Source organism: Rhincodon typus, chromosome 24 (assembly GCF_021869965.1).
Source record: "Rhincodon typus isolate 14 chromosome 24, sRhiTyp1.1, whole genome shotgun sequence".
In the NCBI taxonomy this organism is placed as follows: Eukaryota; Metazoa; Chordata; class Chondrichthyes; order Orectolobiformes; family Rhincodontidae; genus Rhincodon; species Rhincodon typus.
In genome coordinates, this window is record NC_063355.1 from 28,694,884 (window position 1) to 28,712,238 (window position 17,355).

At 42.1% G+C, this 17,355-nt stretch overlaps 1 protein-coding gene across 2 annotated transcripts in view; it reads left to right on the forward strand.

The window, feature by feature from the left end:
- The window catches only part of scarf2 (scavenger receptor class F, member 2), a 66,229-nt gene extending 57,974 nt beyond the window's left edge, over positions 1–8,255 (forward strand). For both annotated transcript variants that reach the window (XM_048611638.1, XM_020516175.2), the window contains exons 11-12: positions 2,596–2,748; positions 5,801–8,255. In XM_048611638.1, coding sequence (XP_048467595.1) covers positions 2,596–2,748; positions 5,801–7,029 — 1,382 coding nt within the window. In that variant the 3' untranslated portion in view covers positions 7,030–8,255. The remainder of the gene's footprint in view (positions 1–2,595; positions 2,749–5,800) is intronic.
- Positions 8,256–17,355: the final 9,100 nt, after the last annotated feature.

The following is a 17,355-nucleotide window of genomic DNA, read 5'->3' on the forward strand; positions in this document are numbered from 1 at the left end:
GCAAAGTAAAGCAAACAGAACTGGTCTTTGGTACATGATGAATATCTATCCCTGGTCTTCATATTGTATGAGCTAGCTGGATGCTTGGTCACTAGGGACTAGTTTAGCTGCCACTGCCCTCCTTTTAGTTTGTAGTTGAGAGGACCTGCTTTGTCCAGTGTGCCAGAGGAAAACCATTAGGTAGGCTAACAAGAAAAGGCTCTTGTCTTAAACAAGGTGTAGTTTGTTCATGACAGCAACCAGATACACGTCAGATTGGTATGATAAATATTGTTGTAAAGACTATGAGGTGACTTCGATAGTAGATCTGCTCCTTTGAAATCTAGATCTGTTCTCCAAATGTCCCCAGCCAAATCTTTATGACATCATCAAATTAGTTGGGACTTAATGTACTCCTTAGCAGAAATAAATACCTCATACAACAATCTTCACCAACATAATCCAAGAACTAGTCTTCACCAACATAGTAAGCAATATTGCAGAGAATCTCAGCCTATTACGAGCTGGGACTCCAAAAATGACCATATTCCTGTGTCTAGTCCATCATTATTGGTTTCGAAACTGATGCTAGTTTGTGCTAACAGAGAGCCAGTGCTTGGCTTCATCCAAGCAGCTTGGCAGCTTGCCTGTAATATTATTTTCTTTCCTGCATCAGTTGCTGTGTATTAAAGAGGTAGATGTGGAGGCCATGATTAGCACAGATCAGCCATAATCACCTACAGCTGCTACTGCAGCTAATGAGATAACCACATCAAAGCAGCACACCAGCAAAATTCCAAAGGTTAGAAATTCTTCACATCTTCCTGTGGCATCGCTATGGTATTACATCTGTGTTAGTAAACAGTTTAGTTAGCATCCCGCAACTTTGTAATTCAAAATGCCTTTCATTGTGAGAAGGGCACAAAGTACGTGAGGCTCTTTAGGAACAACAGACTGGGGCAGTGAGTGGTGGATTTCATCATACTCATGCTTTCGTCCTGTCAGAGGAATTATTTTCAAAAGCTTATTATGTGGAGCAAGAGCAATTATTAAACCCTGTGCTAATGCCACGTCAACAACATTTTACTCTTAGTTGAAAGCCATTATTCACTGCAGGAGGGAAGCATTAGGAATGTCAAACACAGATACAGCATAATCAAAATAGGAAATGGTAGTCCCATCTGATAGTCACAGAGTAGTGGATTTTCATAATATAATGAATCCTTCTGTTGTCTCACTGAATAACCCATTGACTTGCTGCATGTTCTATTTCACAAAACCAGCTGGTGAAGCAGCCAACATTTATTCAGTCTTCCATTTATTTAGAGTGAAGCATTTCAAGCATATATTACCTAATTAAACCAAACTGCAAATTCAGCAGTGTCTTTGTTTCTGTATTTTTTAATCAACCTTTTCAGAAGTGTTATTACACACCTCTGGAGTAGGTGGAACTTGAATGCAGGCTTCCTGACTCAGAGGTAGGGTCACTGCACCGCAACAGTGTCTTTTTATATATTTTAGGGAAACCCAAATTAGTGCCCTTTAACTGAATGTAATTAAGTACAATTGATGTAACATTAACATTTGATAATACTTTATGAGGCTGCACAATGGTCAATAGGCAGGATAATCATGAAAGTGGGGGTCAGTGAGCTGAGTTGGCCGAACAGCTGGTTTGCATTATGGAGTGATGCCAATAGCATGGGTGAGCCTGTGGAATTCATTACCACAGGAAGTAGTTGATGTCGAAACATTGAATGTATTCAAGAGGTGGCTAGATATAACACTTGGGGCAAATGGGGTTATGGGGAGAAAGCAGGATTAGGCTATTGAGTTAGACAATCAGCCATGATTGTGAAGAATGGCAGAGCAGGCTTGAAGAGCCGAATGGCCTCCTGCTGCTTCTATCTTCTATGTTTTTATGTTCCAGGGGCCCTCTTGTGGTGCACTGGTAGTCCCCCTATCCCTGGACTAGGAGGACTGGGTTCAAGTCCCACCTACTCTGGAGGTGTATAATAACATTCTGATAAGGTTGATAGAAAAATAGACTAATAGAAAAAGAAATAGCATTGGTTCAATTTCTGTACTAGCTGAGGTTACCATGAAGGACTGTCCTCAGCCTTTCCCATTGCTTGATGCATGGTGACTTTCAGGTTAAACCATTACCAGTCTTCTCTATGAGAAAACAGTCCAATTGTCCAGTAGGACTATGGTGACCCATACATTTTGCTTTCCCTTTAATCATGACAGTGTATAAATTATTAGCCAGTATAGATAAATAGGGTAAATCTGGACTGGAAGGCAGACAAGTAAGACCAAGCAAAATATGTTTTAAAGAGACCAAAAGGAGACCAGTACAATGTGTGAGATATTTTAAATAATACTCAATTCAGGATTGTTGGGATTAAAATATTAAGTATATTTTCAATGGGGTGTGGTATAGTCCTGAATGCTATGACACAAGTCAGTGTGATGCAATTGTGACAAGACAATTCTCCCAGAGTGTCACATTGCAGACACATCATTGACTGGTGAGTGGGTGATTGTAATGTGCAGATGTTTCTTTAGGGTGGACTCAGCCACTCCCTTTGCTCAACCTTTGATTCTCCTTTTTAGTGGCTCATCATGACATGGAAAACACCTTAAACTGCAGCTTCATCGAGCCACCATCTATGATGGATCAGCCATCTCCATCTTGGTCTTCACATGGCTCTTTTTCCTCTTTTGATACAGCAGATGATGGTCCTGTGTACTGTGTCCCTCATGAAGGTGAGTACAGATGTCAGTGGTTGCATGTAATCGTAAAGCTCCAGTTCATCATCATATCTCAGCTGCAGTAATGCAGATAGAGGCCAATCAACCATCATGTCTGTGCTGATCCCCTGATGGGACGATTCATCCAAAGCTATCCCCTGTCTTTATCCCATAGCCCTGCAATATTTTCCCTTCCAGATAATGATCCAGTGCCTTTTTAAAAGCCTCAATTAATGCCTTCACCACACTGAATCAGTGCAGTTCAGATCCTCACCATATTTGGAAAAGCTTTTTTCTCATGTCTTCTGGCTTCCTTTGCCAATTACGTTAAATGTGTGTTTTCTGGTTCCCACCAATGAAAATACTTTTTCTCTATCTACTGAGTAGACAGTAATGATTTTGAATACTTCCTTCAAATATCAATTCAGCTATCTCTTCTCCGAGGAGAACAATCCCAATCTTTCTACATCACAGAATTTCCTTATCCCTGGATTGTCATTAATCTTTTCTGCACTCTTTCCACGGTCGTTACATATAGTCTAAAGTGTGGGATCTAGAACTAGACATAATATGTCATTTGAGGTCAAATAAGTGCTTTATACAGCTTTATTCCAACTTTCTTGCTTGTGAACTCTATGGGCTCAATTTCCTCTCCCTGGAGGTGACAAGGGAAATGGCAAGATAGGCAAATGATTGGGCAGGTTGGCCCCAGAAGGATACTAACCTACTGCCTGTTACCTCAATCAACAAATTCTGGGCAATAAAGTCCTTGGACACCATCCCATTCCACCACCAACTGAGGTTCTTAACTCACCGTCAGCCCAATAACCTGCTTTTTGGCAGGTGAGGAAAATAACTGCTTTCCGAACAGGGTAATCAGGGGGAATTGCCTGCTGGGTTTGAGGGTTGGATAAGGTGAGGTGGTACTTCCATTTACCCCAATCTGGGGGAAATTGGGGTCAGGGTGCAGCCAGAGGAGGTAGAAGCCCTGAAGGGAAGAACAGCATAAAACTGGTGAATGACACATACTAGTCCAATTTACCTTGTATACATCAAAATCGTGTTCCAGTATGGCCAATATCTTGATTTTCAAATATTACTGGCTTTCTACTGTCTTTGCTGTCTGGGCACTGAAAGTCAACACCCTGCCCTTGCCTCTGATCAGCCTGACACTCCTCTCTCCATGGACCACATCCCGCAATCTCCTCCCAAAAATAGACGGCGCAGCTAGTACTGCTCTTCATGGATGCACAGCCCGAGCCTCCATAGATACCCTTTAGCTCCCTGAGTGTGTGCAACTCTGATTAGCAGTCTCAAAAGGGGCAACATGGTATTAGAGAGACTGCTGGTTCAACAAGAAGCTCACTATACTTACAAATCTACTGGATGCTTGATCCAGCAAGCTTCCTCATTGTTGGAGCCTGGTCATTGTTACTCTCATCTTTAAAGGGGTCTGCTCCCATATCTATAGCATAGAGCACTGAATCCTGGCCTGTGGTTCTATAGATACGTCCCTGGACAACACAAGCTTTATTAACTGCACTCTCAACCTGTCCTGCCACCTTCAATAATGTAGACATATACACCCAGACCCCTCTACTCTGGCACTCACTTTAGAATTGAATGTTTTATTATTGTTTTGTATTGTCTGTGTCTGCAATCTTATAAGCAAAATTAAATCTTTCCATTAAATTTCATCTGCCACATTTCTGCCATTCCACCAATCTGTCTGTTCTATTGAAGTTTGACACTACCCTCTTAACTGTTTCAATATTTTCAAGTTTCATGTAATTTGAAAATTTTGAATTGTGCTCGGTACACGAAGTTGTAAGTCATTAATGTGTGTCAGAAAGACCAGGATCCTAACAGTGATCCCTTAGGAACCGAACTACATACTTTATGCCAATCCAAAATCAACAATTTACATCTTTGTTTCCTGTCACTCAGCCAATTTGTATCCCTTTTGCTACTGTCCCTTTTATTCAATGACCTCTAACTTTGCCCACAGGTCTGTCAAACGGCACTGTATCAATAGCCTTTTATAAGGTAGACATATATTAATGATCTACATCTAGTTCTACATTATTCATATAGATTCTGGTGTGCAGGGGACAGTTTCAGAGTTTGCAGATAATACAAAACTTGAAAACATTGTTAACTATGAGGGCTACAAGGCAGACAGAAGGATATACACAAGCTGCTGGAATGAGCAGGTAGGTGACCAATGAAGCATAAGATGATCATCTCGCCTTTAAAGGCAGCCCATTATTTAGATATATTTTTGCCTGTGGCCAGAACCAGGATTACCACCTTCCTCAAATTAATTGTTCATGTTCTGTTTACCCCTTACCCTTTTGCAAGCATAAACTTATGGAACCCAAGATCACAATGCCTGAGCACTCCCCTACTGACACTTGATCCACCTGGCCTACCTCATTCTCATGTGAGACAATGAAGATCTTTACTATTAATTGAGAGAAAAACAGGCAGTCATTGTTAATTATCATTTGAGATTAAAGCTTGCTTATTGCCATTGGGGGTAGTTGTGGAAGTGTCCCTATCTCTGGCCCAGAAGCTCCAGCTTCAAGTGCCAACTAGCCGAGAAGTATGTTATAATATATCTGAGATCCTTGGCCATGAATAATTTGAGAGCTCTTCTGGTGCAGTGGTGGTGTCCCTACATTTGAGCCAGAAGTCCTGTGGTCCCACCCGTATCAGAGAGGTATTGTAAATTGTCTGAGGTTGAATGAAAAACAAATTACTTACGCCATTAATATTCAAAGTGAGGACCCTTGTTACAAACTGTGTAGCAAAAAGACAATCCTGTTGCCAACTAGATAATGGTCATTCTTCTGTCTGATCAGATGGAAGTTAAGATATATCTTTCCAATTTCTTTGAAAAGTGAGGATTTTATGCAAACATTTTATGGAGTTGAGGGGGAGAGAGGGGTATGAAGACTGTTAGTCATTCTTCTTTGAGGTCCTGGTGCTTGGTGACTGGATTTTATGGTATAGTGTAAGTGACTGTAAAAACATTCTCACATTAAGGTCTGGTTTGGTTTTACAGAAAGTGTTCTGGAGAACAGTGTCCGGGAGAAGGTGAACTTGGCAGAAAAGATAGTTCCTCCAATCAGTGAGGAGGATGCTGGGGAGTACACATGCCTGAAAGGTGACCCCAATGATACGCTCTTGCTTAAGTTATCAGACAGCGAAGCCTCGAGCAATGGCTCAGGATCCACCAGTGGGGCCGTGTACGCAAAAGTAGCACGACTCTCCAAGCAGTCCAAGGATAGTGATGTCAGTGTAAATACCAACAGCAGCAAAAACACAAACACTAGTGGCAAGCACCTGTCTCCTGAGAGGACTAAGCCTCCCCCACCTGACCCTTCAACCAAGCCCAAATTATCTTGGATTCATGGCAAGTTCAACACCTCGTCAGCAACAAGATCACCGTTGATGGATAAAACAGCCAACCAATTAGAGGGCCACCATGGGACAAACAGTAGCAGAAGGAGGAATCTGAGTGAATCAAATGCTGGCATTTATGGCAGGCAAGATGAGAAGAGAAGCACCTCAGAGGTAAAAATGAGACACAAAGACAGAGGTCTGAACCGGGCAAGGGAACAAGTTCCCAATGATATGGTTTGTGGAAGTAGAGTGCAGAAAAATAGAGCGAGTCCTGAACAGATCCAAAATCTCAATGGTGCTGTCCAAAATGCTCTGAAAAGAATTGGAACTTTGCCGGATGATAAGAGGGCAGCAGAAGGGAAGGAATCGCTACGCAGTCCACCACACGCGAAAGGTAGACCAGAGGTCATTCACCCCCACCTACCCTCAGAGACAGCTAATGTGTTAGCTCAACTCAAAGAAAAGACTCAAAATAAGTCGGAGCTTAACATGAGGCAAAATGGGCTGATTTCACCTCAGCAGCAGAGGGAAAAGCCTACTCCACCGCAGAAAGCAAAGCGCTCATTTGGTGCAAATAACCAGAAGCTAAATAAAGCCATCATTCCAACGTCAACCAATCTTCAGAAAATGATCAATCCTTCTCCAGAGCACCAGGAAACAACAGCAGGCAATGACAGGTGCTCAACCCTGGAGGATAAGCAAAGCTGCAACTACCAGGAGCGAGATGGAGTGAACTGTACTCAGACCAAACAGGAAACAGGTGACCAGACACCTAAAAGGACACCGATAAAAAAACCACCCAGGAAGCGCAGCAAGGAAGCAACGTTGGACTCACAGCCCAAAACGGCTGTGATGCCATCTCAGGTGCTGGCTGTTAAAGAGTCATAACCAAAAATCAAACGCTTTCTGCTCCTGTTCACCTCATCAACTTTCACGGAAAATCCGGGCAGAAAGGCACTTATAAAACCAAGGACAGCATGGCCATTGTTGTGGATCAGTGCTGTAGCCCATCCACCCAAAATGAGGCAAAATGAAAATGATTGACTTTTCAACCATATATTCATGCGTGACATATCCCTCCCTGATGGTTGAACATGACCAAAAGTGCCTGAGTGCATGAAATCTTGGATTGGCACTGCCTTGGCAGATGACTAAAAGCAGTGCCTTCTTTCCTTTAACATTACAACTGCCTGTGACTGATGATCAGTAATGGTACAGACAGCCTCTGGCATTTCCGCTATTTTTAGAGATAGGCTTCTTTCTATGGACTGTAGAATCAAAGTTTTTAATGACATTATATATTTCCATAAATTTTGCATAAGCAAAGCTTTCTCTAAAAAGGAAAACATCAACTCCTTGACATTTTCTGTTGTTCTATTCAGTAAAGAACTGCTGGCTTTTGTATTCTATTATTTTTCAGTTCTCCTGATGTTTTTGTAACTGAAAACAAAAATGGTAACAGACCAAAGATGCTGCCTTTGTGCCTCATTGCAATGTGTGTAACTAGCTCAGTGCTGAACCAGCTGCTGTCATTTCATTGGGCACTCTGCCTGTGTATCATTGGCAGAGGGCAATAGCAGCAGGAAGTGAAGGGATCTTAGCACTAATGTATCATGGAGGTGAAGGACCCAAAGTTGTTTGAACTAATTTGGAGTGGGGAGAGAGGTCCTGGAAAGTCAGCCCAAGAGATCAGAGATGGTTGTCGCAGAAAGGGTCAGTTTAGTTTAAAAAGTTCATTGTATTGACAGAACACTGGAGCACAGAGACTGGAGTCTACAGTGAGGTAGTCAGCAGCCACAGTACTAGTTTTATTAGCATTCTGCGGCAGCTCGCGAACATAGTTTTAGTTTTACAAGTACTTTTGACATATTTACAGTGTTACATACTATATGAGACACTCGGTAATATTTTGCCATTTCACCATCTTTGAATAACTGTCCAGGAAGAGCTTTATTTGGCCCAGGATACTGTGCTGCTGCCAGTACACTGGGACTCCTGACTTCTGACGCACTGTGTCCCAGCTGCTTTCCATATACAATGATGTTTGTAAAATATTTTTTTATTACAATTATTAAAAATTTCAAACAAAAGGAATAAAACATTTTCTTTCTTCAGCCATCTCCTGTTTTTTTTCTCCTTTCTTCACCTGACTAGATATTGTTGAGTAGATGTTAAGCTGCTCATTATAGAAATGTGAAGCAGTGAAACTCTACGATACAAAGGGCATTTGAGGAACTGGGGTAGGTGAGGGTAAGGGGAATATGGACAGGGAACTCCATTGATATCTTCTTAACAGGGAGTGTCAGAAATGGCTTCCATCACTGCCCTTTGTATTGGACGTACCCTGTTAAAGCCACTTACAGAGGGAGAGATGTTATCAATCAGGAGTTCACTGGGAGAGCTTGAAAAGATTTGAACAGATGTTGAGGCATCCTGTAAATTTTGGCTTAGCATCAAATTTATCACACTTGTCATTCCATGAAAGCACTTGCGATATCTACTCTTCCACACTCACATTGCAGCATCAACTGATGAATCCTTTCCAGATTCAGTGCGTTTTAGTTGAGAAAGGGTACACCACTTGCTAGCAGTCCGTGGGGGTGACAAAACCAACAGCATTTCACATTTTGCAACATTTCTGCTGGTTAAAATGTTCAAATAGCTTGATTTGTGCAGAGGCTCCCCAAATTTCCCAGTTCACCCTCAGAATGTGCCGTCCACAATGTTAGCAGCTGGAGTCACGCACGCTCTCATCGATGTCTTCAGAAATGCATGAACTGTCGTACACTTTTCCAATATGTCAATGTGATTTCACTCCCAGTTAAGTTGGAATTGCATTGGTATTGCAAACATCTTTTGCTCTGGATGAGTACTTAACATTGTCAGGGCACAGTAGGCTCTGGACCAAGTGCAGGAATGAGTCTTTGGTATGAAAAATCCATATGCAGTGACAAAACCATAATACATTACCAAATTTGTTCTGGTGAAGGATTACATGAAATTTTAAACTCAGAAACAGGACATTCAGCCCAATTAGTCTTTGTCAGTATTTGTGCTCCACACAAGACCCTTCCCACTCTACTTCAACTAAGAGCAACCCTTCTGTTTTCTTTCCTCATGTACTTATCAAGTTTTCCTTCAAACAATATTGTGGTGAATTTGAGGCACAACAGCACAGAAAATGAACACTTATCCATTTTAAGTGCTATGCATTATTTTTCTGCATTAAATGGTCATTCATGCAAAGAGAGTTTCAGAGTTTAATTGTATTTTGTTAAAATACTGGCTCCTCCAGGCCATACAAAATAACCATGGATTGATTCTCATCTAAATGGCCCCACCCTGGGAAGAGATAATTGACGTGGTGGTCTTGAATGCATTCAGACTGCATGATTTTTAAGATCTTACGCAAGGTCAAAATCTTACGCAAAATCTAGATATTGGGCAATATCTGGTTGGTGGGTAGGTGGTGTTCAAAGCAGAAAGATCCAAACTGGTGGCATGGGAAAGGTTGTTCTGCTGAAACCTGGGATCAGATTTCATGTTGCAGTAGAAGTCATGCTCTGCATTTGCCAGTTGCTATGCTTGATCTGAGTTTGCATTCCGTTCTGCACCTCTACGCTCCATGTTGCATTTTACCTGGGAGTTCTTGGACACTGCTGGGCTAAAATGTAAAAGAATTTCATCAAACAGCTTAATCAATATTGTGATGAATGTGAAGGACATTTTATTTTATTGGTGTAGTCTTGATGTTCTGAAGGGCCTTTTCTGTAATGTATGATTCTTACGATTCTCATTCTATAACTTTCTATTCCCAGTATCACCTCATACCTGACGTTATTGTTCAGCCTGATGTCTCATGGAGAAAGTGGATGTTTTTGACTGAGTAATCTGCACAACAGCCTCAGTGTAGATTCTTGTCCACACTGCTTCCTCTGAAATAGTTTATGCATGGACGTGTATGTATGTGTGTGTATGTAACCAAGTCACAGTGCTATCAATCAGGCATAGTTAGTGCAAGATCAAGGTGTCTGCGCAGCCTCTCTGTGGTAGTTATGCAATGCAGACGTGTTTTCAACATGCATGGTATCAATTATAAACCACAAGGTCCCCATTCTCAGCTTCCTCTCAATTTGCTGATGTATTTTCCTGAAACCCCGCACACAGAACCCTGACTGTTAGGCTTTGAATGAGCCTCTTGTCCTTGCCTGCATCTCTAACTCCAATTGCTTTGCTATTTAGATAGAGGGCCAGTGTTAAATGCCCAGCATTGTAAATAATACTCAGGGGTTTGGACAGAGGTCAGGGCTGCTATAAAACTGTGATGGTTTCTCCTTAGTGTTGGCAAGTCAACGTGATTTCGCTGTACTTCTGACAATTGAGCAATAAAATGCTAGAAGATCTGTGACCCACTGGGGATGCCCTGATGGGTAGCTCGTGACAACAACAGGATGCAGTTCACAAGGTCAATCGCAGAATTGCCTGCCATTCAAATGGATAGCCTTTTGTGCTAGGCACTCGATATAGTTATTGCTAAACCATGCCACAAGAGAAGTAACAGTGGTCAGCAGCAATAAAGCCCTTGACATCACTTTTGAGAGAGACATGGCAGGAAATGAGCTATAAATACAGAGTGTGTTTGCAGATGTTTGGAAGCAAAATGACAAAGTCTGCAGAATTGAAATATAGACAATGGGAATCTCTCTATATATGACAAAACTCCAGTTTAAATCATTAGACAAATGGCACAGTACTGTGCCACAAACAAGGATGTTTCTCAGACTATTCCTCAGAACAGCTCAGATTGACTGGCTTTTAATCAACAGCAGTAAATTCAGCAGGAGTAAGTTTTCAATGGTGAATAGTGGTGGACAATTCAATAATTAACAGGAGGTTGAGCTTCCACCAGTGATGGGGGGAGCCCAGCACAACAATGCAGAAAGACAAAGCTGAAGATTTTGCAGCCACCTTCAGCCAAAATTGCCAAGTGGGTGATCCACAACCTCCTCCTGAGATCCCCAGTATCACAGATACTAATCTTCAGTTGACTTGATTCACTCAATTCCTTCATCCAGATCATTAATGTATAACGTGAATAGGTGTGGCCCAAACACTGACCCCTGAATAACTCCACTAGTCATTGGCTGCCATCCCGAAAAAAAATCCTTTATCCACACTCTCTGCATTCTGCTAGTTAGCCAATCCTATACCAATCCTTGCCCCTGACACCATGGGCTCTTATCTTATTTAGCAGCCTCCTGTGCCACACCTTGTCAAAGGCTTTATGCAAATTCAAAAGATCACATCCACTGGCTCTCCTTTGTCTAACTTGCTCATTACCTCCTCAAGGAATTCTAACAGATTTGTCAGGCGTGACTTTCCCTTGACAAAACCATGCTGACTCAGCCCTATTTTGTCATGCACTTCCACGTACTCCACAATCTCATCCTTAATAACAGACTCAAAAATCTTATCAATGAACTGGTCAGGCTAACCAGCCTATAGCTTCTTGTCTTCTGTCTCTCTCTCCCTTCACCATAATATGAGTAGTTGGTATACTTATTAATGTTCAGTACCATTCACAACTCCTCAAATATTCAAATGGCCTGTTGACTTATTCAAACTGGACAACAGTTTGGCTTGGGCTGATATGTGGCAGTGACTTTTGTGCCATATAAGTGCCGGGCAACGACCATTTCCAATAAGGGAGAATCTAACTATCATCCTTTACATTCAAGAGCATTACCATAGCTGACTGTCTTACTAACAGGTTATGTCTATGCAGGTTATGTCAACCACAAACTGAACTGGATCAATGATATAATTACTGTGGATATAAGAGTGGGTCAGAGGCTGGGAATTCTGAGATGAGTAACTCAGCTGCTAACTTCCCAAAGCCATCTACAAAGCACAAGTCAGAAGTGTGATGGAATACCTTCCACTTGCCTGGATGAATGCGGTCTAACAACACTCTAGAATATTGACATCATCCAGATTAAAGCAGCTGAGTTCATTGGTACCCTACCCACCATTAAACATTCACTCCTTTCTCCACTGGCATTCAGTGTGTTAGAAAACACATACTGATGAAGGGTCTAGGCCCGAAACGTCAGCCTCTCTGCTCCTATGACCTTTTTCTGATGAAGGGTCTAGGCCCGAAACGTCAGCCTCTCTGCTCCTATGATGCTGCTTGGCCTGCTGTGTTCATCCAGCCCTGCACCTTGTTGTCTCTGTCTTTGCTTGTGACAGCCATGTCCATGAAAGAATACAAAGGATAACTTTGTTCTCAGGATGTGGATGAACCAGCAAAGGATATGGGTACAACATGGCCTTATCTAACAATATCTGCAAAATTGCAATTGCTGTACTGTTCTATGTGTGGCACCTGCATAGCTGGCCTCTTGCTGGGCACCAAATTGGCATTCTTTGGGGATAAGGGCGCACCCAAGAATGTATCCCCTGTGTGAACTGGAGAATGTTGATTTGCCCCATGCTACTGTCAAACAGTCCAACTGGCTGAATTGAAGCTAAGATCCCAAATTTAACCAACATATGTGCAGGCAATGAAACTTTTTCCCCCAAGAAGGAAATAAATGTTCTGCTATAAGACCGGGCTCTATGCAAGTTCTATTTGAACATGTAGGCACCCAAAATGCAGATGAAGTAAAGTTTTCTTTCTTCTTCTCATCGCCAAATGTCTGGAAGCACTCAGCATCAATGTATGCATATCCAGTTACCAGCCCCTATAAGGTGCCCCACTGAGGCACTCCTCTAAGTCCACTGCAGCAGGGCCCTTCCCCCACTTTGCCTAGGAGATAAATGGCACACTATCTTTTCCCCGATCTTACTGCAGCCCACTCATGCCCAGATGACTCACCACATGCTGATCCCAACTCTAAAGGAACCTTCAAGATAAATACAATTTTTTTTTGGTATCTGCTGCCCTAATATATGGGGTGATGCCATAGTTTAGTTTTTTCAGTGTTCCTCCTGTGGAATGTCTTGGGATGCTTTATTACAGTAATCATAGAATCCCTATAGTGTGGAAGGAGGGCATTCAGCCCATCGAGACCCTCTGAAGAGCATCCAACCCAGAACTACCCCTTGCTGTATTCTCTGTAATGCTGCATTTCCCATGGCTAACCCACCTAACCTGTACACTGTGGGCAATTTAGCATGGCGTCCACCTAACCTGCACATTTTTGGACTGAGTGAGGAAACCAGAGCAAAACCACATAGACATGGGGAGAATGTGCAAATGCTATACAGACAGTCACCCAAGCGTGGGGGTCTCTGGCAGTGTGAAGCAGCAGTGCTAACCACTGAGCCACCTTGCCACCCTAAAGGTGCTACATAAATACAAATTGTTGTTGATGGAGTGCAGAGTATTCAGTTGGAGCTGAATTAAATCAATTTGGTTTTGCCAATGTTAAACAGGAAAGGATTCTGGTTTATCCACATTTTAATGTTACTCAAACTGCAAGGCAACAGTTGAAGGCAGTAATTCTTTATATAAACCATCTAAATGCTTCAATTAAATTCCAGCATGTAACTCAATACTAGGTATTATTGATACTATAAATATAAACTATCCAGATCCCTCAAGTGCATTGCAGCAGCCAGGGATTCATATATGTATTCTATGTATTTGTTATATATACATATATTTTATATATTGTATATATGTAAATAAACTATATCTGTCATTTGAACATTCTAGAGGCTTTGAGTTCAGACTCCTGTTAAAGGGTAAATTTGCCTTCTTAATCTTGCCTGTGGCAGCTGAGGCTATAGTTGGGTGGAAGTTCATCAAATGATCCTTTTAACATGATAAATACAAGGAAATCTAGAGAGGAGTGTCTGATTGAAGCAGTAACAGAAAGAAAGATGAAACAGTAATTGCCTTAACCCTGCCAAGTGAAACAGTTCAGAAACCTCTGCTCCAAACCCAGTGTCAGGCCCCAAATAAAAACTGCGTTCACATAAACCTGTCACCGAGCCAGGAGCGGGGCCCATGACAACACACTAGATCACGAGCTTCCCAGAGAGCTGAGCAGCCCACGTCATCCACATCTGGTAGTTATTGAGAAACAGGAAATTTATAAGGAGGGAAGGTGGTGAAGACTACAGGAATGTTCAGCTCAGGGAAGGCAGCGCTTCAAATGGAACTGTTCTTTCACGTTTCATCACTGAGCTGTTTTGTGGGCCCCACAGCGAGCAAACAACAACAACCGTCATCTGTGAACCATATATACCACTTCTCACTGCAATACTCTCTGAGAGATAATATACCCAGCTTGATGTAACATCCGTGAAAAGCCCTGCATCCTTTGTTTAACATATCTAGGTACATCTCACTCCACTCACTATAACACAACTTGCCATTTCCTATGTTCCTGCTTAAAACACTTCCTGATGTATCCACAGCCTTTATATAAATACTCTAATATGCTCGACATCCCTCTTGTAACATTTTTTGATATGCTCCCCACCATTCACGATAACACTGATAAACTTCACACACCTCCCTGTGACAGTTTTGCTCTTTTATTCTTTGTAACATTCCTTGATGCACCCAAAACCTTCCCGGAATATAGCCTGGGAGTACTCTGTCTTGATAATAACTGTCTAACTTAATCAATTGCACATCAGGAATGAATTAACCCAAAGGGTTATTTAGTGAAGTCAATTAGAGCAGTTGGCTATTTTGTAATACAAAGTGACCCCAATAACACAGGTTCAGTTCCTCTACTCACTGAGGTCACCATGAAGACTCAGCCTGACGTGAGGTAGCCCTCAGGTTAAACTCACAACCAGCCATTGGAGCCAATGGTCACACAATGACTTCCTCTGGGTTATGCACAGCACATTATAAGTTATGATTTGGGCAGCAAAGCAACAGATTTTTGTGTGTGTGCAGACTGACTAACTAACTATAGGCAGAGCTGCAACATTGTATTCAGACAAAACAAACAGAAGTGGACTCTGACAAAGGCAAATTACACATTCAATGTCCCCATGTTCCTCACTGTTATTGGTCAGCAGTAAACATTCTGCGGATTTCTACAGTGCCTTGAATGTCACAAAAGATCCTAAGCATTTATAGGGGTATAATCAAACAAAAAATGTCACCGCTGAGTCAATGAAGGAGTTGGTAAGATAAGTGACTAAGACTTTTCTTAAAACATAAGGAGACAGTTTGATGAGAGAATTCCAGATCCTTGAAAAGAGGGATTTTAGGGCAATGCTGGCAATGAAGAGATGAAGGATGTCGGAGATGCACAGTGACAAAGTTGGAAGAACTGAGAGCTGTAAGAGATTACAGAATAGTGAGGGTTAGGGCATTCAGGAGTCTTTATATAAGGATGAGAGTTTAAATATGGTAGGCATTGATGGTTTAGGAGCCAGATTTTAGGTCTACCCATTCGTTCCATCCTATTTCAATGCCACACTACCAAGCCTTGCAGCTAGATCATTTACATCGCATAATGGTTGTGCTATATTTCAATTGGACCTTGAAACTTCAAATTTTGGTAGATGCACAATGGGAAGTCTGCAGAATTTCAGGTCTGTTCTGCACTTCAGCCTTTGAGAACAGGCAAGTCCTATTTCACTGTCTGTGTGTTGGATGATCTCAGCAGTCGAACCACAAGTCTAACAAATCTTATGATGCAATGGTGAGAGATCCACCTCAGGTAATCAATGATTAGGCAATGGTGAGAATCCTCTGCATTTTAAGACATAGCTAAATCTGTTTTCATCATTCCAGGCAACACTGAACTATCTTATGGGTTTCCTAACCTATATCGCCTCTCCATGTCCATCTGGTAAACTCCACTTCCGGAAAACACAGTTGAGACATTGGGGGAGTCACGTGAGTGGGCGGATGTCCCCTCCTATATTGCTTCTGCTCTGCCAAAGGAAGTTCCGGCCTGTTTGTTTAATTATAACATTCCATTCAGATACAGGATGTGCCCATATCCACTTGGCATCCATTTGCTTGAGGCTGCAATTTTGGCGACAGCATAATGAGACATTATTAGGCTGGGCTCCAGGCAGCTCCAGCAGCAAGGAGACAGAGACAGGACTCCAAACTCAACCTAATCACTTACTTCCTGAATGTTTTTGAAGAGACAAATGGAGGCAAAAATAAATACTTACAAGATTGACCTTTCAACGACCATTCTTTTCAAACACTTCTTTCATTTTTCTTAAAATCCGAACAGTCAATACCTGATTACATTATAGATCAATGCACTGAGTGGCATCGCATATAGAAGTTGAGTACAAGATTTAATCCTCCCACAAATGATTTAAGCAGTTTCAGTTAGGACAAGAGTAGTGTGCATCAGCACTTTTGGTTGAGGAGTGGCGCTATTAATTTCGGTTTTCTGGAGAAAAGCTTCCACAACAAGAATTTGTTGCCACATTCTGAACAAACACCATCTACAAGTTCGCTGATGACACCATCGTAGTAGGACGGATATCTAGAACATACAACAGTACAGCACAGTACAGGCCTTTCGGCCCACATTGTTGTGCCAACCTATTATCCTACTAAGATCAATCTACCCTGTAGACCCTACATTTTACTATCCTCCATGTGCCTATCCAAGAGTTGCTTAAAAGTCTCTAAAGTATCTGACTCCACTACCACTGCCGGCAGCACATTCCATACGCCCACCACTCTCTGTGTGAAGATCCTACCTCTGACATCTCCCCTATACCTTCCTCCAATCACCTTAAAATTATGCCCCCTCTTAATAGTCATTTCTATCCTGGGAAAAAGTCTCTGACAATCCACTCTATCTATGCCTTTCATCATCTTGTACACCTCTATCAAGTCACCTCTCATCCTTCTTCGCTCCAATGAAAAAAGCCCTAGCTCCCTCAGCCTTACCTCATAAGACCTGTCCTCCAGTCCAGGCAGCATCCTGGTAAATCTCCTCTGCACCCTCTCTAAAGCTTCCACATCTTTCCTATAATGAGGTGACCAGAACTGAACACAATATTCCAAGTGTGGTCTAACCAGAGTTTTATAAAGCTGCAGCATAACCTCACCACTCTTAAACTCAATTCCCCTGCCAATGAAAGCCAACACACCATATACCTTCTTAACAACCCTATCAACTTGGGTAGCAATTTTGAGGGATCTATGGACGTGGACCCCAAGATCCCTCTGTTCCTCCACTCCTCTCACTCCATCCTGCCATT